This window comes from Saccostrea cucullata, unplaced genomic scaffold, assembly GCF_032062105.1.
Source record: "Saccostrea cucullata isolate Sc308-1 unplaced genomic scaffold, CSIRO_AGI_Scuc_v1 ctg1941, whole genome shotgun sequence".
Lineage (NCBI taxonomy): Eukaryota > Metazoa > Mollusca > Bivalvia > Ostreida > Ostreidae > Saccostrea > Saccostrea cuccullata.
In genome coordinates this window covers 17,115-42,931 of record NW_026921497.1, presented here as the reverse complement: position 1 = coordinate 42,931, position 25,817 = coordinate 17,115, and the positions used below count along the sequence as shown (strand labels likewise).

The 25,817-nt window shown below is 34.7% G+C and overlaps 2 protein-coding genes across 2 annotated transcripts in view; one reads left to right on the top strand and one right to left on the bottom strand.

Moving 5' to 3' along the window:
• LOC134260144 (uncharacterized) overlaps positions 1-1,183 on the bottom strand; it is a 93,673-nt gene extending 92,490 nt beyond the window's left edge. The window contains exon 1 of the mRNA XM_062742729.1: positions 1,147-1,183. The gene's annotated coding sequence lies outside the window, so the exon portion shown is untranslated. The remainder of the gene's footprint in view (positions 1-1,146) is intronic.
• Positions 1,184-3,304: 2,121 nt separating this feature from the next.
• Positions 3,305-9,503, top strand: LOC134260151 (uncharacterized). The gene is made up of 3 exons (XM_062742739.1): positions 3,305-3,476; positions 6,595-8,725; positions 8,960-9,503. The coding sequence occupies exon 2, from the start codon at positions 6,772-6,774 to the stop codon at positions 8,341-8,343; it is 1,572 nt and encodes a 523-aa protein (XP_062598723.1). The 5' UTR covers positions 3,305-3,476; positions 6,595-6,771; the 3' UTR covers positions 8,344-8,725; positions 8,960-9,503.
• Positions 9,504-25,817: the final 16,314 nt, after the last annotated feature.

The following is a 25,817-nucleotide window of genomic DNA, read 5'->3' as shown; positions in this document are numbered from 1 at the left end:
GTAAAATAGGAAGTGCACAATGGCAATATGTAATAAGGATTCTGTGAACGTTTCATCAAATTTCATTCAGTGGTATGAGAGGAGTTGCGGATAAGAGATGGGTACCCCAAAGCGTAAAAGACGGACGGACGGACGTACAGACGGACGGAATTAACGATAACTATATACCCTCCCGCTTTTCAAGCGGGGGTATAACAATAAAATGCTATATTTAAAGTCCTATTTATATATGCTCATCATAACTATGTACTTAGTTTATTTAATATCCAGGAGCAGAAAAGAAGATTTTTAAAGAGATAATGCATTTTCACTATAAACGTAGAGGACTTAATGCTGATTACAATCATGCAAACAGTTTGACTGCTTGATGTCCAGGAGTAAAGAAGAAGAATTTTAAAGATTGCATTAATTTTAGTGGTTTTGGACCCACCCCTCAGGCCCCAGGGAGGCAGGGATCATAAAATTAACAATTTTTGTTCCCCTTTATCCATAGATGCTTTATGCCAAATTTGGTTGAAATTGGTACTGTGGTTTCAGAGAAGAAGCGGAAAATGTTCAAATGTTAACGCACGACGACGGACGAAAACGGATAGCAATAGGTCACCTGAGTTTACTCAGGCAACCTAAAAAACACTTTTATCGTCAATGTTATCGCCGAAAATTTTATGACGTTTGAAGTCCAAGATTCTCCAAGCCCACTCTCTCTTGCCCAAAACATCTTTCTCGACGATATACCAAATTCATCGAGTTTCATATTGTCTACGTGACATGGATTTTTTCAACAGCTTATTTTGTAAATTGCATTTTACAATTTAAACGATAAAAAACTCACTTGACTTTGTCAATTTTAACTTGCTTGACTGAATTCAGTTTCTACAGGACGAGGCAAATGTGCCATATATCACGCAAGTTTAACGGAAATGAAATTTGGAAACATATGTTTTTATCTAAATATGTGTCTCCATGGTACATATAGAACTTAGGGTTGAAAAACGTCGTATTTTTGAAAGTTTTTGTGCCACGTGGTCATTTTAATGTTTACAAAAAATTACCTATTAATATTAAGTTTTAAATAAGTGTCTTAAAATTAATTATGTGGAAAGATTGGTTTAAAAAAACTTTGAAAATTCATTGACATAGATGTACCTGATGCAGTTGTAATTTTAGTGCGTCTATCCACCACCGTTCTTGATAACTCCTCGTAGGAAAGGAAGTAACAATTGTTTAAAATTGATAAAACGACGTCGATATCTAAAAGGCGAGTTAAAATCCACGTCAAGGCAAATTGCTGAATTTCTCGATTCAGTTTTTTTTTTTTTACTGTTTTCAGTTTTAGAAACGGATCGAAGTTTTCTCTATTTCTGGCACTAAATAGTGTCACAATGTTTCCATTATATTTCACTCTGAAGACATAAGACACTTTTTTTCTCTGTTTCTTTTTTAGAAGTTTGAAAATTCTCTCAAGAAGAGAAATATTTCTATGTCTTGAGAATATGCAAAAACCTTTACCTTTGGCTCAGATTTGGTGTCTCCCATCATTATCTTAAGTACCGTATAACTGGTTTTTAATGCGGGTGCAAATTTTTGCGATTTGATCCTGAAATAGGTATATTTATTTTTTGCGATTTTAATTTTTGCGATTTCACTTTGACAATAAAGTCTATTTTTATTGAATTTTATTACTAGACATTTAGATAAAAAAGTCTATTTTTATTTTTTATTGAGCAAACCAAAGCAATTTAAAATACAGCTGACTCTCGATGGCTTGAACTCCGATCTCTCGAAGTGAACCTCCGGTTCCGTTTTTTTCCTCTATATATAAACTAAGCAAATTTACTCCTGATCTCTCGAACTTCTATCTCTCGAAATTCTCTATCTCTCGAACCAAAATCTGGGTCCCGTTACACATATTTCATTGAAATCTGGTAAACACTGGTGAAGGACCCGATCAAGCCGCAGAATAGACTAACCGACAATTGCTATTCGGGTTTCATATAAATAAATCATGAAATACAATGTAGGAACAAATAAATATTTAATCTATAGGAATTCGTTTTATTTATTCGAAAAACAATCATTGTTGTTTATATCAAGTAAATTACCTGTAAAATACACGGGCACTGGAAGTTAATGTAAATATATAGTATGTGTATGTATAAAAAAGAAGGGTAGGACACTCTTTTTGAGGCAAATTCGGGTTTGGGGTATTTTAGGCCTTTCTCAGAAGACTTGGCGCGATTAATCGTTCACTTATAACTTACTTTGAATATATGTACTGTTTCGTTCCGCTCCAATGCCGTCCCTTCGAAGAAAAAGATGTTTTTATACCTCCAAGTGCCTAAGAATTTCGCTAGACTGCCTGACTTCCGGTTTATACGCACTGAATATAAAGGTAAGTTCTGATTGGTCAATGTCATTATACATAAACAACATGACGTTTTCCCGGGAAAATAAGGTGTAAAACGATGGATTTGACATGTGAGATTGAGCATGCTGTGGAAAATGGCCACAATGTTGTAATATCAGGTCAGGCAGGGACAGGGAAATCTTTCATAGTCAAAAAACTATACTATAAACTTAAGAATAGGGGGGAGAAAGTGAAAATAACTGCAACCACAGGCATAGCAAGCACTGTATTACCTGATGCCTCTACTGTCCATAGTTTTTTTGGACTACAGGACGGCAGATACCATGTCACTCAACTTATACAGAAAGTTTGTAATGATGACAATTATAATCCTGTTAAAGCAAGAATTCTAGACACAGACATTCTTTTCATTGATGAAGTGTCAATGTTGTCACTAAAAATTTTCACAGACATTGATGCTCTGTGTAGGGCAGTTAGAAACAGTGACATACCTTTTGGAGGTATGCAAATCATTTTATCGGGAGATTTTTATCAACTAAAGCCTGTACCAAATTCATACAGTGACAATGGTGAATATATATTCCCTGCAATTCAACAATTCCATAGATTTATACTGCAGAAAGTGCATAGACAGACAGAAGGCAAGTGATGTTTGTTTCTCTAATAATTATGGGAAATTTCAATAAGATTAATAAATTAATTACATAGAGTAATTAGATCATCTTCAACATCAGCATTTCTCATTTTAACAATATAAATAAAATGATCACATAACTAACACCCTCACCCCACCACCTCAATATTTGACATATGAGGATATTTGATTAATTGAAATAACAACATAAAAAAATATGACATGTTTATATCATGATTATTACTATTTTTATGAGATAACATTTTGAAATCATATATATAATTTTACTTTATTGAATAGATACTTTAGTCAGAGCCATCCATGAACTCAGCAGGGGTGATCTTACAGATGACACTGATCTATTCTTAAAGAGAATGAAAAGGCCCTTGCCACCTGGAAATCAACCAACAAAGCTCTTTGCAAGGAATTTTGATGTTGATAAATTTAATTCAGACAGCTTAATGGACATGGAAGGTATTTATAAATCACATTTTTTCATAATAAATATGAAGTAAAGCATAAACATTGTTTTAAACCTAATGTATAAACACATATTGTTCACTCAGTGTATATCATTTTCATGGATTTCAAAGTCGAGGCATTTTTATTCGCAGCTTATTTGATTCTGATGTCATTTTTTTCTTTTGTTTGGGTGATTTTTTACTTTTTTTGAGCACTGGTTGGTTTGTTGATATGGAAAAACATTTTGCAGATTCTAATCCAGCATTTGATTTCCTGGCCCTTGACTTTAACGACTGTCCGAGTACTACAGAATTAACAGTTTTACAATAATTTGCATAAGTTGGATTACTGTTGCTACCATTAAACATTCCTTTCTCTTGACAAAATATATTTTCTGCAATGTCATTATTAAACCTGGATGGTTTTATACTGGCCCCCGGGAACATCTCTAGGTGCTGCTTACAAATAGCTGGAAAACTAAGCAGCATGTTTTCAATGTCTTCCACACACTGCTTCGATGGCAACATTTTATGCTTAGTTTCGCTTTTTGATTCCATGACTTCTTTCTGCCAATCTTGCCACCATTGAAGAATTTCCCTCAGACGAGCAAGACGTGGGTCTGATGTTGTCGTCACAAGTGCTCTATCTCTGAAGATCTTGATTAAAGAACTTGTGTTCTCTAGTAGTTCAATGGCCCCATCAAGAACAGATCCATTTGATAGACTGTTTTGGTAGGATTTCATAAGGTTTAGCATTTCAGAGTCAAGCATGGTCTCTGCCAACTCATTTTGCATCTTTTCAGCAAGATTTGGGTGTAAGTGAGAATCTGTAACCTTATGATGTATCCTTCGTGCGTTTATTGTTCTGTCCCATTCCACAGCCATTTCCCACTGCTTCCATACAATGAAATGTCCATGAAGTATTAACTTTCTTGTGTGTACCCCTTTAACATCTCCACTTTTGAGAATACTGTTTCTTAATTTTTTCATGTTGTGAGAAAAATCTTGAGTGTGGAATGTTGTTGTCAGTGGATAAACCAAATTTGGGCTTCCGTAGCAAGTGTCTCTTGGGTTTTCATTGAAGTGGAGGTTCATAAAACTCCTGTTCTCTTCGCCGCCATCTTGCATAATGTAATCTATCTGGAATCCCCAGTCACTTAGCTTTTCAATAACATTCCATATTATGATGCTCAATTCCGAGGCTTTAATTCCTCCAGTTGGATAATGGCAAATAGGGAATCGAAATCCTGTGAAGCCTACAAATGTAATTTGTATCACTTCACTTGCAAGTTTCTGAGTCACTGTTTGATCTTTCATTACTCTCAGGTTTTGTGCCTCCTCACCTAAATCAATCCAACCAGTTATAATAGGTGTACCACCTTTCATTTCCACCACTAAATCTTGTTGTACTTTGGTTTCATCATGATGTAATCCACCAACCCATCCATTTGGAGGAAGTTTGAGTCCTTTTGCGGATTCATACATCCACCTTAGTGTGGTGTCATTGATACCTGGTTCTTGTGGGATGCAGTTCTTGTATCGTCTGAGTTGCCTTCCAGATGGCAACACTAAGACATTGCTTTCTAACAGAGTCTGGTACGCTTTAGGACTCCTTATCCAAAGAGACAGACATAAACTCACAACATCTTTGTTCCAGCGTCTAGCCTGCGGTGACTTTGAACATAGAATGTTATGTTGTGATTTTAAGAACAGTTTCATTTTGTCGGATGCATTTGGGAAAATTGATTCTAATATGTTTGATAAGTCTGCATGATCAATTTCTGATACAAAAATTTCATCTTTATTACAAATTGTTGTGTCTGTAAGGTTTTTAGGATCTGAACATTCTTTCATAGAAGATAATGCATGGTTTTCTCCTTTGGAATGGATAGTGATATTAGGTCTGTAACACATATTTTCTTTGTCATTGTCATATATTTCAGCTTCTTTTTCTGCTTTTGCTTCAATATTTAACTTCAGTTTTTGACATTTTTTACACAAAAAGTTGTTACTCTGACTGAAAGGGAACCACCTGCTGACATCTTTCTGACCGATAATGTAACTCAGATGAACTCGTCAAACATTCATTTATACTAACTTTCTCCTGAATGATTTGCTTGCTGTCAAAGGGTACACAGTAGTTGTTTTTAAATCCTCTACATAGTTCAAGACATTCAACAATCTTCAGAATTTGAGTTAAGCTTCTTTCATTTAGTGAATTAACTCTGTTGTCAATGAAGAGTTCATTTAAATCAACTTTCTGTCCACGCACTTTCAGTTGCCAAGTAACTGAATTTGAATCATGTTTTTGTCGTAAGAAATTTATTTCTTTAATAATGAAGCTCCCATTGCAGTATGTGTTGCTTTTTAATCCAATTGATATCATTTCTAAATCCTGGTGTAGGACCATAGCAGATTTTGGCAGTAAGTCTGTGACATTTTGCCACAAGATAGTTTCATCTGAAGGTCTGCAATTCCAGAATACACCTGAGTAGCAGGTAACTCTGTTGCCATTCCTGTATACTTTAGATATTTTTATGTGTTTAAAAAGCTTCAACAACAGTTTACCAACAAGAGTGTCAGACTTTGGGATGCCAGATTTCTTTGATATATCATCGGAAAATATTTTCCCAATGGTGTCCTCTTCTATGTTTTCCAAAATCCTGAAACAAAAATAATATAAATTTGAATTTAAATTGGAAAGATATATATCTAAGGATTATCACTGGTGGATTCAGAAATAATATTTAACTAGGAAGAAAATATACTCCAAACTGAAAGACTTCTGAATATTTTTTTAATATTTCATTTACCATTGGTGCATGGTGTTGGTGGTTTGTGTGTGTACACCGGGAGGGGGGTACATAGTACATAGTATCATGTTGTGGACAGACTTCATAAATACAACTCCTCTAATCATATCCGTAAGTGTCTCTAAAACATATTTATTCATTTATTTTCCTATTTATTTAACTGTCAATTTATTACAGTATGACTGGAAATGCAGGGAGGCATAGCCTTGCCGCTTCAAAATTGAAATGGGTTATTACTGAGTAATAGGAATATACAAGTCTTTTTCAAATTGGTACATGTATATGGTAACATTATTAGACTTTTGTGTTGTTTTACAGGTGAAGTAAAGATATTTAAATCAACAGATTCTGGAGATGCCACGAAATTGACACACTTTTCAAGTGCAGCACCAAAACTTTATTTGAAAATAAATGCTCCCGTGATGCTGCTTGTCAATTTATCTTCATCACTTGTGAATGGTCAGTGTGGAGAAGTGAAGGGTTTTGGTGAAAATTATGTGGATGTTTTCTTTCCTCAAACAAAAAAAAAATACAAAGATTTATGCATATAATTTTACCATTTATGACAAGGAGAGTGAAAGAGACATTGCATGTCGCAGGCAAATTCCCTTAAAGCTATCATTTGCCATGACTACTCATAAGGCACAGGGACTAACTTTGGATCGAGTGGAAATTGACTGTCGGTATATGACTAATCCGGGCCAGATAGGGGTAGCAGTTGGGCGATGCAGAAGCATCAAAGGACTTCGGATTCTTAACTACTCCAAACATTTAGTCAGGCAGCATAAAGAAGATGTTAATAGCTTTTATTCCACTCCATTCTTGCCCATTCTTCCTGACTTTTTATGCTGCAAAATGTCACCACTCTTGGAAAAATTGGCTATGGAGCCATTTTCAGCAGAAACAAAAACTGAAGTTGAGGAATCCGAGGATGATGAAGATCAAACTTTGAGAAAAGAATTAGAAGATGTTAATGTAATGGACAATCTCTTCTGCGACTGGGATGAAGAATGGGAGGGTTTGGAGGAGAGAGACTTAGAGGGTCAAGTTTGTGAAAATCCCTTACCAGATGATGTCAACATAGACTGTATCCTGGACGGGATTCGATACACAGAGCCTTTTACAAACGAACAAAGGAACGTTAACACCTGTTTATCAGATCTTCAAAATCGCAACATGGAATTAAAACTTTTTTGCAATAACATTCATGACAAATTACAGTCCTTTTTCAAAGATACTATTCCAAAGGATGTGAAAATTGAGAACAAACACACTACAGCATTTTTTAAGAAAGTGACATTATTCAGTTGCCACAATTCTTACCAAAATCAAGTGAGAAAATTATTTCACTCTGCTACACCATCAAAAGCACAGTATCGTGTATGTTTTGCCATATTGCAAAAGCTGCGTTCCATTATTGTCCAAAAGGCCTCTGAACCAGTATATATAACAGCAAGAGAAGCAGCAAAGGTTCAAGTAAAGAAGGTTCAATCTAAAGGAAGCAGAGCAAAAACAAGATACATAGGTGGGTGGTGTGTTGCCACAATCAGACGAAGAAAGAAATCCTTTGTCTCAAGCAATCTGTACAAAAAATCAGTAAAATTACAAGTGAACGAAAGAGACAAAGAAATTAGATTTCTTGATCAGCTTGCAGGTGATGAGAGTTACATAACGAAAATTTCTAAAGATCAAGATTCCTTAGCTGAAATTCAGAGAAAACAAACTACTCTTTCAAATCTGACATGCATTAAGGATGAAGGATTTCATTTTTTCCTGAATTTAGACCAACAAATCCAACAGCTCGAAACATTCCAAAATTTGAACTTGTATGGTCAGAACTTTTACAGTTACATCTACTCTAGCTTAAAAGAAAGTAAGGACTTAAAGAAATCTTGGTTGACTCTATTTCATGATGAGGACGAAATGAATGTTAATGACTATCAAGAGAGTCTTGAAAACATATACATGGAAGTTCTTACAAAGTATATCAAAATGTCCTCCGCACAGTTCCGCCAGGAATACAAAAGAGAGCTAAGAGTACAAAAAGAAGAGGCTCACAGAAAATAGATCCGAATGCGAACAGACAAAGCAAATAAACAAAAGCTGGATTTCAATTTTATCATTGTTGATGAAAGCGATTGCAAGCAGAAATCCCATTTGCGTCTCCAAAGCGAGTTGTTAGACAATGACAGTTTCTTACAAGTATTTACCAAATCAAATGTGATGCAGTTATGTAAAGCATATAATCTGAGTATTTCAAACAGGATGACAAAAAATGAGTTATGCGCATCTTTAAAAAAATCCATCCAAGACCAAGATAAAATGCCAAACTCAGCAATACTAACAACTGAAGCAGGAGAGAAAGTCACATCCGAAGAAACATCCTCTGTACAGGGTCAATCTACATCACATGAAGATAATTTAGTCAGACCAGGTCCATCAGGGGGAGGTAATTCAATTTCTTTATCACATTCATTCTCTTAACATATAGAGGCCCACATATTGACAGGCAGGCATTCATCTGTTTAATTATATTAATTAACTGCACTATCCTATTTTAGTACACAAGTTTATTTTTTATTGAAATCTCATATAGATGTAAATCAGTGAAAAGTTAATAAATATTTTCTTCTTTACCATGTTTTTTGATTAAATGCTCATCAGTTAAATTTTTGATTTATAGAAGACACCACCCAAAAATCTAATCCAAGAAGAGGCAGGAAAAGGAAGAGGAGACAAGGAGGTAAAGGGAAGAAGAAGAAAACTGTAGACCAGCAGCTGAGTGATGTTTACATGTGTGGAATATGTGACCAGCAATGTGACAATGAGTGTGTTTGTTGTGACATATGTGATACATGGTATCATTTCATTTGTTTACAGGTTGATGGGGATGATGATGAGTTTAATTCTGACTGGTATTGCAATACTTGTAAAAATAATTAAATTGCCTGAACACATATATTGCATTTGTCTCATGTTTGTTCACTGTAAAACAATTAAGGCAATTTGATGGGAGCAAATTCAATGAAGAGGAGTTTATAATTTGTCATTCTTACTCATGTTAAAATATTGACAGGAATATTTGAACTTGAAAAAAAACAAAAACATTTGGCCCATGGCCATTCTGATCGTGCTACCCGACCATATTAAGTTATATTGATAATGCATATCATACAAGGATTATTATTTTTTTTCTACATATATTTTAGGCTCATATATAATGTGTTATTTCAGACTATCAAGTACCATAGTTAACTCTTAACTTATTGCTTTCTTGAATTTGAATCACTAAGAATTGATTTAGTCTGAATTAAGGACTCAAGATCTGTGCATGGTCAGTGTAAAATGTTTTTTGGACATTGAGAAAAATATGTTCTATAAATTAAGGTATTAATTTTGAGCCTATCTATTTATTTTTCACCATATGGTACTTGACATTTAACCCACCCTCCCCCAGAAATAATAATCAAACACAACAGTACAGTATAGCAGTATACTTTAGCTTAATAGTGAATAGATTAATATCAACATGTGTAATGATATACTGTGAATTTCTATTTTTTAGAATTGAGATATAAGGGCTGCATGATCACTCTAACTGCAGAAAAAAATCAGAACTCTTTATTGTGCAGTGTATTGAGGGTTCTTAAATTAATGCTAAATTAAATATATAGTTATATATATTATATATTTATTCAGTATATTAATTTGATTCTAGTATGCCTTGGTTATAGTTATATTGTAATTCAATTCTCCATTACTCATACAGTTAACTTTAAAAGGCTTAAATATTTAAAATGCGACCAATTCTTTACAAACGTTAAACATACCATGACAAAATAAATTGTTTCTGGTTACACATGGTCACATTATTATTTGAATATGCCGCTTCATATCTATCCAGCTGCCATCTAGTGACGGGAAATAATATTAAATTTTATTTTATTATTGACCAATCAGAACTTACCTTTATATTCAGTGCGTATAAACCGGAAGTCAGGCAGTCTAGCGAAATTCTTAAGCACTTGGAGGTATTAAAACATCTTTTTCTTCGAAGGGACGGCATTGGAGCGGAACGAAACAGTACATATATTCAAAGTAAGTTATAAGTGAACGATTAATCGCGCCAAGTCTTCTGAGAAAGGCCTAAAATACCCCAAACCCGAATTTGCCTCGAAAAGAGTGTCCTACCCTTCTTTTTTTATACATACACATACTATATATATTTACATTAACTTCCAGTGCCCGTGGTAAAATACGATTGAAAACGAGCAATGGCATTATTTACATATACTTCCGGTATCTTTAAAAGTAGAACTTCGATGATCGCAACTGAAAATTCCGAATTTTATTTACGTATTCTTTGCGACTGAATTTTTTGCGATTTAGACTTGATCGCAAAATTTCGCCAAAAATAGCACCCCGTAGAAAAATCCAGTTATACGGTATATTGGTATACAATCTAAGTGTATTTGATTGTACTCTCTGTCGTACGTCTTTAATTGTTCAGTATTTTCATACCATGTACATACATGTATATCAAATCACATTACATATTGTTATGCCTCTACTAAACAGTTCCTATATAATTCCTAACTTTAAAAAAACCAACAATTCCACTGTTTTCCCCGCCTACCGGTCCAAGGAACTGTTAAAATTGACTGTTAGAAAAGACTGACGTCATATGGTGCTAAATTGAGTTATCTTTTCCTCATTCGGCAAACCTCGGCTGATCTGGATAACCGTTAGTTAAATGTACTTAACCGAGGAGTGCCGAGTAATATAAACTTGTCGTTTAGCTATGACGTCACAGACTATCCGTTGAAGCATGAAGCGGTTCCAAGACTTATGTACTAAGGCTACCTGTCGTTAAGAAATGGCTGATTACTGCAGCAAAAGAGGAAACAAATCTTGTCGATGCTCGAAACTAGGGACAGTAAGAATGCAAATATTAAAGAAAAATGTGAAAACGACTGAAAATATTCTCAGCGAATATTTAGTGTCTCTAGACATGTATACCGCTTCTGCAATAAATTGTGTTAAGAATTGATAAGCATATTGACTTGAGGAAATTCTATTGTGTCGATTGGAAGAAAGAACGGAGCATGTATGCAAAGACAACCGTGGTTCCCATCCGCTATGCTGTACAAAAATCATGTGAGAAGTCCCATGACATTGAAATAATAATTGATCCTCGATTGAAGACAACAATCGATTGATAAATACACATAAACATAAACACGATAAAGTATCTCTCTCCCAAAACAATTTTACTATTTTTTAATACATGAATTTGATTTGGTAAGAGTCAGGCGCGGATCAAGAAATTTTTTCCAGGGGGGTCCACCCCAGTCAAAAATACAACTCAACTCGCCCCAACATGAAAAACCTATTTGGAGGGGGGGGGGTTCTATGACTTCTATTTCCTAAAATCTTCCTCTCTTCATACCCATTTCACACATATTCACGTTTACCAGGGGGGTCAGCGTTTTCCAGGGTAACTTTTTTCTTGCTTTTGTATATACATTTTTTAATCTTGTAAATTCCAGGGGGGGGGGGGTCCTGACCCCCCCTCTAGATCCGCGCATGGGAGTATAACAAAACAGTTGTTGACAGGGGTCTCAGGTAAAGTCGACCTGTTGGACCGGAGTGCAAGATGTTGCCCGCGGCCTAAGGCCTTGGGCATCAGCTTGCACCCCGGTCCAACAGATCGACTGTTTCCCTCTACCCCAGTCAACAACTGCATAAATTATTCTGACTACAAAAGATTTACACAGAAAATATACCTGGTTGTTCGATGGTAACAGAAATGAAATATTTGGAGATAACGAACAGTATATTCGAGCTCAGAAGTCCATTAAACATTTCAAAATAGGTGCGGAGCAGCACGCACCATCAAAACATCAGTAATGGGACCAGGTGCCATGGAGGAGTGTCAGCATCCCCTGCCGACTGGTCACACCTCCTTTTCATGTTCGGGAAATAACGAAAAAGAACCTGTTGACAACTCCTTGTGAAAATAATGGCCTAACAATCAGTATGAAAAAATCAGTCAGCATTTTACTCAATAATAAATTGTATTTGCTGAAAAGGTCATTATACCGACCATTGAACTTACAAAAGTATGAGTTTAAAGGAGGTTGATGATGTTCTTGCTTCATCAACGTGTTTGCCAATAACTTACCAAGTTTAGAAATTGTTCATATGCAGAACATGCTCTTTCAAATCGAGTCAGATGAGAGATATAAACTCCGTATGCAGGTGACAAAGGTATATTGCTGCAAAAGAGGAATGCACGATTTTCAAGTTCAAGTCAACACATTTATCATAAAGCTTTGTTGATAGTAAACCATTAACGTCTTTTTCCGGTAAAAGATCCAAATATATATGAAAGAGACGTGTCAGACTCTGTGGTATATTTTATTTCACGCTCTCTGGGATTTATCCTGTCGACACAAGATCGGGAATGGAAATACATATTGTTAACTGACAATATGTCGCCGATTTATCCAAATGTCGAGCTGAAGGCCAGAGCAAGTGTTTTCCTCCTTTCTTTTACTCAATTTCAGAGTACTTTTGTATACAATCAGAATGTTTTAACAAATTAACTTTGCAAATGACCATTGACATGTCCATGTAAGTAAATTTACGAGTTCAACTTTTCTTGAAAAACAGGTGTTGATAAGTCAGAAAGTCTGAACTTTAATTTATCATGAGGGTTAGTTTTTATAAAGTTGGAAGTCGTAAGTTTTTATGTTGTTGATTTTGGTAAAATTTTGTGATTTTAAATGTTCCAGAAGCTCCTAAGAATTTTTTAAATATATACATCTGATAAAAATCACTTCTCGAATGTATTTTTGAACAGTACTCTTAAAGTTTCCTCTTTACTGCCATTAATATCTTTGTGAGTAATAAAGAAAGAGGCTTAGTAGATCATTTACTAGAACTCGTTATGTGCCTTTTTAAGGCTTTTTATAAATTTTCGGTATCCAATATAGATATGGTAATTCAAATTCATTTTGATAGTTTGGAATATTTAAAATATTCAAAATTTACATATGATTTTGAAGAATTTATTCCATAGAAAGGGATTTGTGAGTATATATAAGTTGGATTACCACTTGTAGGATCAAATCCAAGTTCCTCTAAAGTATGGTACATAATGAGCCTTACAAACACAAACAATGTTTTTCCTGTTTTATCAACAGGGACCAGTACGTTCTGAGCAGGTATTGTATCTTATCCTTTTTTTCACCTCTGGATTATTGAATTCAGAAGGGTAAATGATTTTCATACTACCTCCAATCACTCAATGCACGATTTTATCATCACTTTATCCACGCGCGGATCTAGATTGGAGTGGGGGGGGGGGTAAGGATCCCCCCTGGAATTTGCCAGGTTATTAAATTTTCATACTAAAGCAAGAAAAAAGTTACCTTGGACCCCCCTCGGAAATCGCAGACCCCCCCCCCTTCCCCGGTAAACGCAAATGTGTTAAATTGGTATGAAAAGTCAAAGGTTTGAAGCAATAGAAGTCATCGCCCCCACCCACCCCCCACGAAATATGTTTTTGAAGTTTGGGCGAGTAAACGTTTTTTTTTTTTTTTTTTTTGCTTGTCAAGAAATTAGGTTGGATTTTTTTTGGACTGGGGTGTAACCCCCCCCCCCCCCCCCCCCCCCCGGAAAAAAATTCTGGAACTTTTGTCGTAGAGGTATATTTTTGATACACTTTTAATGTTTCAATATTTTACAAGTTATTGATGGTGGAGCAGAGGCACGCATACGTGTACATACTATTTATTAAACAGGCATTGATAAGGAAAGAGACTAGGTTTTAACGGTTTTTTTTCTGTGATGTAAGTCCTGAGCAAGGCCCCCCACTGACTATTAGATTTCTACGTTTACTTCTATTTCTTACTTCTTTTTCCTTGTATTTTTATTTAAGGAATGACTCTAATTCTTGGCCATATTATCGAGTATAATCTGGTTTGGGTCACTTTACGCTTTATAATCCGCGAAGCGGATTATAAAAAAGCGTAAACTGACCCAAACCAGATTATACTCGATAATATGGCCAAGAATTAAAGTTATTCCTTATAATTTAATTTTAAAACAATTAAACAACTTTTGATGTAAAATTGTGTTGCTTTTTATAAGTTCAAATTTACCGCGCAATAATACAACCGTAGTAACGGAAGTGATTTGAAGCGAGGGGAGGTAATAACTGATACAAAGATCTAGCAGCCATGATGTTTGTTTACACGAGGTAAGAACGAGTAATTGTTTAAAGTTGAAGGTACACTTATTAAATTTGGAATTTTCCATGGATTCCGAGGACTGGAAATGAGGGGATTGCATGGATATGATGATTAAGCTGGTCGTCAAGGGGGTGTGTCCCCATACCAAACCAGATTATACAAAATGTTTTGCGTTCCTTTTTGGAATTCAACCAATGAGAGGCGAGAATACAAACAAAATTAAATTATACTGAAATACTTAATTGTTTTATTGAATAAACTTACGTCTTGATATAATGTAAAAGAATATCCAAATGTTATTCTTTCACATTGTTAAAGAATAACAGAAGTGCGGGAAATCTTTCGATATTTCTACTCTTCAGAAAGAGAGTTGCATTATCTTCGTCACCAGCATACGATGTTTATATATTCCAGTTGATTACTCCTCTATTTCACCTGATCCCGCCTCTAATGTTTTCGGGGTCGGTGTTTGCTCTGCTCTTATTTTGTATTGTTTTATGGACTATTGATCTTGAATACAGTTCGTTATCTCCATACGCGTATGTTTCAATGCAAAAATACTCCCTGACCTGTCATAAGAGAGAGAGAGAGAGTTAATACTCAGTAAACCTTAAGGACAAATTCGTCAAGATTTCTTTTACATTACATGTGTATATCCATGTTTACCACCTTGTGAATCTCACAATTTCTCATATAAAACCTATTCCACTATGTTGAAAAAGAACAGAGGCAAATAAAAAATCAAAGAAATTGAAAAAAAACCCAATAAATTCAATGTATACGGTTGAAAATAGAATTTAATTAGCTCATGATATATAGGACGTGATTTGTTATTGTTACTCGTATGTTGCACTCGTTAAAATGTCAATAAATCCTATCCTACTTGTAAAATGAATTACATATTCACCTACAAAACATTTTTTCAAAAAACCCTCTTTATATTTGAATGAAGAAAGTAAGAATTCTGTTATTTTGTTTTATTTGTTTACTTCTAAACTAATTGTTGTTAATTTATATATAAGATCCCGTTTAAATAATTGTTTTCTTTTAAAGGAATTCAAATTCAAGAAATATGATGCACAAACGTGATGCATTTTATCTTATTTAAGAGTCAAGGATCTCAACCAATTTGACTTTAAACAGCAGGGCATCGACTTTCTTATCTACCACTTAATGTCTAGATAACACAACTATTGGCCTGCTGTTACATTTCACGACTTGAAATTCGTTGAAAAGACAAATGGTTTTTTTTGGGGGGGGTGGGGGGGTGGGTGTTTCTTTGTTTTGCTCTATGCATTCATTATCATTACAGTTAGTTTGTGTAACTGTTGCACTTTAAAGAACGTGATATTTCCAACTGCAAAAGATTTGAATGTTTATTCCTATATTTGTATTATAAAAGGAGACATAAAGTACTGTCGGTAACGTACGTCCAAAAGATGGAGGTTGAATAATGTTACCTATGTTCAACAGCAAATGTTGTCGGGGAATTTTTTTAAAGACTAGTATGGTTTCAAAAACAAGACGCCCAGGGGCCACATTGCTCTCCTGATAACTGGTTAAGAAACAAGAGGCCCAGGGGCCACAGCGCTCACCTGAGCACATCGGGCTTGAATTTAACCCCCCCCCAGGCGTTCATCATTTGAACAAACTAGAATCTACACTATCTGAGGATGATTCCATATAAATAACATTAATCATAGCTTTGAAGTGCTTAAAAAGAAGATTTTAAAAGGTTTCCCGATATATCCCTATGTAAAACTTGGGTCGGCCATTTTGGCCCCACCCTAGCCCTGGGGGGTCATCATTTGAACAAATTTGAATCTACACTACCTGAGGATGATTCCACATGATTTTCATCTTTCCTGGCCTAGTGGTTCTGGAGAAGAAGATTTTTAAAAATTTTTCCTATATTATATTCCTATGTTAAACTTGGGTCGGCCATTTTGGCCCCACCCTAGCCCCGGGGGTCATCATTTGAACAAATTTGAATCTACACTACCTGAGGATGATTCCACATGATTTTCATCTTTCCTGGCCCAGTGGTTCTTGAGAAGAAAATTTTAAAAGATTTTTCCTATATATTCCTATGTAAAACTTAGGTCGGCCATTTTGGCCCCATCCTAGCCCCGGGTGTCATCATTTGAAAAAAACTTGAATCTACACTACTTGAGGATGATTCCATATGATTTTCGTCTTTCCTGGACCAGTGGTTCTGGAGAAGAAGATTTTTAAAGATTTTTCCTATATATTCCTATGTAAAACTTCAGTCGGCCATTTTGGCCCCACCCTTGCCCCGGGAGTTATGATTTGAACAAACTTGAATCTACACTACCTGAGGATGATTCCACATAAGTTTCACCTTTCCTGGCCCAGTGGTTCTTGAGAAAAAGATTTTTTTAAAATGCCATAAATTTTTCACAAATTCATAATTATCTCCCCTTGGAAGGGGGCGTGGCCCTTCATTTGAACAAACTTGATTTCCCTTCACCCAAGGATACTTTGTGCCAAGTTCGGTTGAAATTGGCCCAGTGGTTCTTGAGAAATAGCTACTAGATGAAAATGTGAAAAGTTTACGACATCGACGACAACAACGACAACGACGACAGACAACGGACAAATTTTGATCAGAAAAGCTCACTTGAGCCTTCGCTCAGGTGAGCTAAAAAAGGAAAAAATCAGTATAGTTTAAAAAGTGGTCCCAACCTAAGCATAAAAGGGAGAGAGGGTATGATTTGAACAAAATTGCATGCAAACATATTTTTAACTGAATGTTTTCCTACGAGTTTGAATTTCATTCGACCCTACTCTACCGCTTGGGGTCATGATTTGAACGAACTTGTATCTACAACACATGAAGATGATTCCATATAAAAAAGATCAATACATAGCTTTGCTGTTCTTGAGAATATGTTTTCTGTATATTCCTATGCAAAACTTCGACCGATCATTGTGCCCCCACCCTAATCCATCGAGGATCATGATTTGCATCTACACCACCTGAGGATGCTTTCACATAAATATGAACAATCATGAATGGCTTCGTGATCCTTGCAGGTGATAATGGTATATCGCTTTACAAGTGAAGTAAATTGATGATATCCTTACATTTGGTAGACGAAGGTGAATCTTCCTATTTCAAGTGTAAATTCAAATTTCTTGAACTTTTCTTAATCCTAATTTTTGTTGTTTCATAAAATCAATTTCAAAAGTGACTGATCGACACTATGGCTAAAAATATCTAAAGTATGCTTTTTATTGAACCATTTCACACTCTCCTTTAAATACCATTCACTAGATGCCAAACTTACATTACCTGCCTCGGTAATATTGGATCTTTTTGAGATTTTGAATTTAATTCTCATAGCGGTGGTCAACTGTCTTTTTGCGTATTCCGTGGCGTCCAGTACTTCAGAATTATCGTAGTTGGAATTCTGTGTGTTTGCATCAACGCAACTAGAGTAATGCAACACATATACGTATTCTTGCACACATATCATATTGTAAATGTGTGGTAAATTTAAATTCAGGACTTGATTTTGTGCATTAAATCGATAAGTAACTGACTTGATTGATAATTATATCCATTGTTTGATTGATAAATAATTGATTGACTGTTTGATTGAATTTGATTTATAATTAAATTTGTGACGTATCTGCACTACACTTGTGACCTACCCAGTGCATGATCCGCCCGATTTGGTTCGTCACATTTGTTGTATTGATTGTTGATTGTGAGGCAGCCCTGTGGTAATCCCAGCAAATTGATTTCCGCAGCCAGAAGCGCAAAATTAAACAAGCAAAATAACTTATCTATTGTTTGTCAGATTTTTAGGGAATCTGAAGTAAATTTTATATTTACATGTTAATTTCGAAAACGATACATTTATAAACTGCCTTTAGAGACAAATGGGATGCATTTTCAATCGCATTTGTGAATATAAGAGTTTTAAAAATTGAATAAATGTGTAACCATTACATAAATTTATTTTTAATGTACTGGGGGTGTTCTGAAGGAAAATAGGTCCATCCCCAAAGTGACCAAAGATACATAATGCACGATGTAATAAACAACCTGATAAATGCGTCATCAGCATTATTAAACATTTTTAAATCCCTATACATTTTATTAGAATTCAACTGAAATAAACCATCACCAGAAAATTCAAATACTTCGGTATTAACAAACAACAACATAAAAAATTTAAAACAAAAAAAGAAGAAGTTTTTTTTACCTGAGGATATCCATGCAAAAATAATATATATTTATATATATATAGAGAGAGAGAGAGAGAGAGAGAACATTTCTTAATATCAGAAGCTATAAGTATTCTGCATGCCTTGTTCCCAATCTTTACGATAATGTTCTCAGCAAAAAACAGCGATATTTATATATATATATATATATATATATATATATATATATATATATATTTGCATATCCACTGCACTTTCCCACTATGAACATGTAGTCATCAATTGCATTCACAGCACTATAGACGCTATTGCTTCCACTATGAGTGCAATTGCTCTATCACACTCGTGTAGAACAATGTCTACAGCACTTATTTAGCGTGTTGAGAAATAAACGAAATGTTTCATAAGAGAAAAAAAAATAAGTTTTTAATGATATTCTTTGAAAACAAAGAAATTCAGAATATTTAGAATTGCTGATTTATATCTTTAAAATTTCAATTTTGGTCAATGTACTTAATTGTAAAATAAAACTTTTTAAAGATTGTAGGGAACTGCCATATTTTTATTTTTTGTATCATGCATATTTGAACAAAGAACGATAACTCTTCACACTTGGGTAATAACATTCAGAAAGAAAAAAAAATCTTTAACTAGTATATTTCAAGAATGATTTCTGAAATTAAAAATAAATAGAAAAACGAAAAAAAAATAATTGAAAATTAAAGCATTCTGGAATAATAATCATTATAAAAGCATTCTCTTTTTTCATCATAGTGTTAAATTATTGATTTTCGTCAGAGGGTTTTGATAACGTTGATCGATGACGTCACAACTGCAACAAAACAAAAATGTGATGACGGCACTGCTTGTATCCAGATAACTGTGTTTGAAAGGGAAATACTTTATAAATATGTTTGTGTTTTATTAGAGAAAAGGAGCATAATCAAGTTTACTGATTTTAAAGCCGTATGTTTTTCTTTACTGAAGACAAGAAGCTGCGTCCTTGTGTAAGTCAGGATTTCCTCTGATATTCTTGAAAAAAAAAATCAAACAATGCAAATATAAATAATAAACAACGATTATTCAGTGAACATGGCATTATGAATAGCAATAGCTCTACTGGCATATTTTCCATGGTGTGCTAGCGCGCATCATGGAATATGCCAGCAGAGCAATTGCTATTCATAACGCCATGTTCACTGAATAACGTTGTTTATTTCTTAAATATATCCAATGAAAAAAAGTCAGAAATCACAAATCTCGAAAATCATTTTTACTGTTAGTGCTTTCTGCCTAATGGCTCTTCAGACAGTTAAAAGTTAATTCTAATGCAATTGTTTTGTAAAACACGTTTTAATTGGCTAATGCACCGATGTTTCAAGCAGTAGAACGAGCATTAACGAGCTTGAACGCTTATTCATTGTGACGTCATAATAGAGCGACGCAAAAACACGTACAATGCTCCGTGACGTATTTCATGTAACAAAATTCGACGAAATAAGACATAAAAAACAAACAAAATGTATGGATTGCATTAGAATGGGAATAACTGATCTTTTAATTTGGTATTTGCGACCGTTAATGCTAATTTAACGGTCGCAAACATCCGTTTTACCGGCTCCGCTTACGCGTCGCCGGTAAAACTCAGTTTGCGACCGTTAAATCAGCATTAACGGTCGCAAATACAAAATTAGAAGATAGTTATTCCCTAAACATAAAAATGTTTAGTAACGTTCATAAGCACGACGTCAAGTATTGTCCATTGTGACGTCATAATAACGTTAAAAGGTAGCATTATAATTCGCACCGTTACAATCACTGAAATAAACCAAATAACAGGAGAAAATAACTTTAGTTAAAACTGAAGTAATTATTTAAGTTTTGGGTTAAATAGTTTAATGAAGTAGTCCTCCTTTGCTACTCTGGATATTTCACAGTCATTGTGCATTTTATAAAATGGAAATAATTTAAATTTCCCTTTCCCACAGGTAGCAAAGTGCTCACTGCACGGCGTATTCCTTACGCTAGGGTCCCGAATTTGTTGTTTATGGCTTCGCACTCGTGCGTTCAGTTTGCCGGTTTGTCATATGTAGTTTTCATCACAGGTCGGACAGGTTATGCAGTAAATAATATTTTCTTGGTTAATTGTTTGCAACGCGTTTCTGTTTTGTTTGTTCTGTGCCATACGTTGCTTCATAACGTACCTTGATGATATTTTTATTTTTTGGAATAAAACTGAAGATGATTTAGAAAAATTCCATACGGTAATAAATCAATTACAGGAATCAATTCAGTTCACTATGGAGATGAGTGACAGACAACTTACATTTTTAGACCTCCTTCTAATTAAGGATGATACCAAAATTATTACAGACCTGTACTGCAAAGAAACAGATTCGCACCAGTATTTGGATTTCTATTCATGTCACCCATCACATACTAAGCGTAATATTCCATACAACATGGCAAGACGCATATGCACAATAGTAACCGATACAACTTTACAATCTCCAAAAACAACATTATCCGGAGAATTTTATCAATGCCGGAATTGAAAAAGCAAAAAACATTCCTACTTCTGTACTAAGAAACACTCGCCACAAGGATGATAGTGAAAAAAGCGACATCCCTTTTGTTGTGACGCACAATCCACGCAACCACAATATTTTAAGATCAGCCAGGAGATTTTTTCCCATTCTAGAACAATCTCAGAATCTAAAAGACATTATCAAGGAGTCTCAAATTATTAATAGCAGAAGACAGGCACCCAATATGAAGAAAATCCTAACCAGAGCAAGATTTGCAACAAACAATGCCAAAGTCGTCAAAAAGTGCCGTGACCCACGTTGTGGAACATGTGAATATCTGGAGGAGGGAAGCGAAAAAACTTTAAAATGTGGTAAAAATATAACACCAAACGCCAACATGACCTGTACATCAGAAAATGTTATTTACTGCATAACCTGTCCGACCTGTGATGAAAACTACGTAGGACAAACCGGCAAACTGAACGCACGAGTGCGAGTCCATAAACAACAAATTCGGGACCCTAGCGTAAGGAATACGCCGTGCAGTGAGCACGTGCACTTTGCTACCTGTGGGAAAGGGAAATTTAAATTATTTCCATTTTATAAAATGCACAATGACTGTGAAATATCCAGAGTAGCAAAGGAGGACTACTTCATTAAACTATTTAACCCAAAACTTAACAGAAAATAATTACTTCAGTTTTAACTAAAGTTATTTTCTACTTGTTATTGGGTTTATTTCAGTGATTGTAACGGTGCGAATTATAATGCTACCTTTAACGTTATTATGACGTCACAATGGACAATACTTGACGTCGTGCTTATGAACGTTACTAAGCAATTTTAAATTTAACTTTTATCTGTCTGAAGAGCCATTAGACAGAAAGCGCTAACAGTAAAAATGATTTTCGAGATTTGTGATTTCTGACTTTTTTTCATTGGATATATTTTACTGTACCAAAACACTGGATTTTTCTTAAATTATATATATATATATATATATATATATATATATATATATATATATATATATATATATATATATATATATATATATACATAATTATATATCCAAAAATGAAAAGAAGTAGCACAGTGTCCGGTAATTAATATTAGAAAAAAATGGCAAGGCAACAAATGTTAGTAAAACGTAAGCACTTTCTTCATTATTTCTTCAGACGTTTTACAGTTCAAAACAATTCAAAAATGTGACGTAATAACGTTACTTGTTGATAACGTCAACAACAATTCAATGACGTCACAATGCTATTTGAGGAAACAATAATAGAGCCAAAGTAAAATAACATAATTCATAGCGTAATACATAATTAAGTCATGAGACAGTCTATATTAAACTATTTAAGGATGGTTTAAAAATATTTATAAATGTTTTTCTTTTTCCCGTCTTTCTAAAACGCTCTCTGTTTTGAGTTTATAAAAGGGATAAACTGTGAATTGTCCCTGTCCACAAATATCAAGATGTTCACTGAGTTTTATTTTTCTGTACTCGGGTTGGTTGATATGCTGTCTGTGTATACGTATGCGAGTGCGAAGGGCGGTCCCGGTTTCTCCTATGTATAATTCTCCGCATCCAGCGCATGTTATACAATAAATAAGGTTTTTTGATGCACAGGTCATGTCTGCATTTACGGTAAATTTCTTATTTCCGAGTGTAAAAGTACTTCCCTCTTTAATATATCGGCAAGTTCCACAACGTGAATCGGAGCATGTATTGACCGTGTATGAATTCCGTTGTTGAAATACAGATTTGCACAATATTCTCCTGAGGTTTTTAGGTTGTCTTTTACTGTTGATGAATTTATATTTTTCCAGCACTTTGGACATTTTCTCATCGGTCTGTAGAAGGTTGTTGAGGTGACGCACTGTAGGGGTAATATTCCTGTTTATTAACATGAAAAATGACGAGGAATTCAAAAAATAGGTTATTTTTGCATTTTATTGCCTTTTTAGTGAAATCGTTCACGCTGACGCGTGACTCTCTTATAGAGAGAAAACACGTGCTATTTCCATGTTATTTGGACGTACCGGTAAAGTGCAGTTGTCCCCCTCGGATTGTAGGTAGTTACAAGCGGTAATATTGAGGTATCCGGATTGTCACTATTTGAGGAATTAATAAGTGTTTCTCTGTCGATTTCTGTGGCCTTTTTTATCCCTTCCTCAATGATTCCGGAAGGATAACATTGGTCAAGTAAATACTTTTTCAATTCATTTAGACGTTTATCTCTTGTCTATATATACTTAAAATAAAAAAGAAAAACACGAAAAACTTCAGTAAAGCTTTAGGCCTTTCATTCTATCTTCAGAAGCTTTACAAAATAAACAATTGTAGTAACATAGTAACGTTACACAATAAATGGCGGAGTGTATGACGTCGTTATTATGAAGTCAAATGTACTATGACGTCATAGTTTACTGCTCACTGCGTACAGGTAAAAGTACGGGAAATTCTTAAGATCTCAATAAACTGCAGATATACAAATGCATACATAATTAAATAGAATAGAAATACATTAAATCAGATTGTTATAAGCTTTGGTTTAAACGTACGAATAAAATGTTTTTCTTTTTGATGTTTACAAATGTCATTTCCTCCTGCTACTTTATAAAACGGAAATATCATAATTTTCTTTTGTCCGCACACGTCTAAATGTTCACTTATAGTGGTATTTGTCTATACTCCGGAGTGTTAATCTGTTGCTTGTGGGTACGAACCCGGGTACGAAGGGTGTTACTGGTCTCACCTATGTAATATTCACTACACCCTGGACAGGTTATCACATATAAAACATTTTGTGTATCACACGACATATTGGCGTTCACTGTAAATCTTCGGCCGTTAAAGTTATAACAAGTTCCTTCCGTTAGAAAGTCACAGTTACTTAAATAAATAAAAACAGAATGCTGCAGTCCAAATTAAATAAAATCTTTACTGTTAGCGCTTTCAGCCATGTTGGCTCTTCAGACAGTTATATAAAAATTAAAAACGTTGTCAAGAACGTTGCTAATGACGTCGTGATAACTTTAGGCATTATGACGTCACAATGTAGTTTGTAGTAGCGGCTGCATGAAATTTTTCAACGCAGTCAAACAATGTATAATTAAAGCATAGAAATCAAATAAATTAAATGAATTATACATAATGTCATTTGCATTTCAGTTTTGGTTTTAAAAGTCTTATAAAGTAGTCCTCTTTGGTAACACGGGCGATTTCATCCGATGTCCACATTTTGTAGAAGGGAAAAATCTTAAATTTCCCTTTACCACACTCGGCGAAATGTTCTGAACAAGGGGTGCATCTGACAGTTTCGTCCCACAGGCGCTTGACGTTTTTAACCTTTCTATTTATAAATAAAAAATTTTCCTACTATAATAATAAACAAGGACGGACACATAGCCATCTTGGATTTTTTTCAGGTCAGCTACCTCACCTCGATTTTTAGTCTACAATATGTTTAAAATAAACAGATACAACCCTTTCCTTGGAGTACTTACCTTAACTATGCCTCCACTTTCGGGCAATCCAACTCAAACCACATTAAACATGTTAAACACTCTCTAATCTTTAAAATATCGCTTCATACTCAGTCTACTGCTACCGACTCGGTAAAAACTTAGAAAAGGGAGGCCGGAAGTTTATGTTAGAACGTCATAATCCGGGAAAGCCCTTTTCTGATTGGTTGATATCTTAAGAGTTATAAATATTAAAATTGCGGTAATATTTGAAATAGAAAATGAACTGTTTGCATCATGTAAATCTATAGCATGTAAAATAAAATACACACAAAATAATGGAGCTTGAACAATTTTACTGGTATGTATCATATTTAAATACCTTAGTAATCAATCAAATTTAAGTAGAGGAAATTCTCATTTACATAATAACATCAACTTCCGGCCTCCATTTTCTAAGTTTTTACCGAGTCGGTAGCAGTAGACTGGGTATGAAGCGATATTTTAAAGATTAGAGAGGGTTTAATGTGGTTTGAGTTGGATTGCCCGAAAGTGGAGGCATAGTTAAGGTAAGTACTCCAAGGAAAGGGTTGTATCTGTTTATTTTAAACATATTATAGACTAAAAATCGAGGTGAGGTAGCTGACCTGAAAAAAATCCAAGATGGCTACGTGTCCGAACTTTTTTATTATTATAGTAGGAAAAATTTTTATTTATAAATAGCAAGGTTAAAAACGTCAAGCGCCTGTGTTTCGTCCCGTATATGTTGTTTGTGTACCCTCACTCGTGCGTTAAGTTGATTTGTCTGCCCTATATAATATTCGCCACAGGTTGGGCATGTTGCACAGTAAATCAAATTTGAAGTTTTACAATTCATATTGGTATTCGGTTTTAAAACTTTCCCGTTTTTAAGTGTAATTTGTTCGCCCTCCTGAATGAAATCACACGTGCCACATCGGGGGTCACTACACTTTTTGTCGACACTCTGGTTGCTAGAGGAAAATTTTGCTTTGGTTAATATCCTCTTCAGGTTTGGTGCTTGTCTTCTGCTGTTAATAATTGACGACTTGTCCAGAAGATTTTTCAT

Bases quoted from the DNA above. Each gene is read 5' to 3' on its own strand.
- LOC134260151 (XM_062742739.1), top strand. From the start codon at position 6,772: ATGTGGATGTTTTCTTTCCTCAAACAAAAAAAAAATACAAAGATTTAT.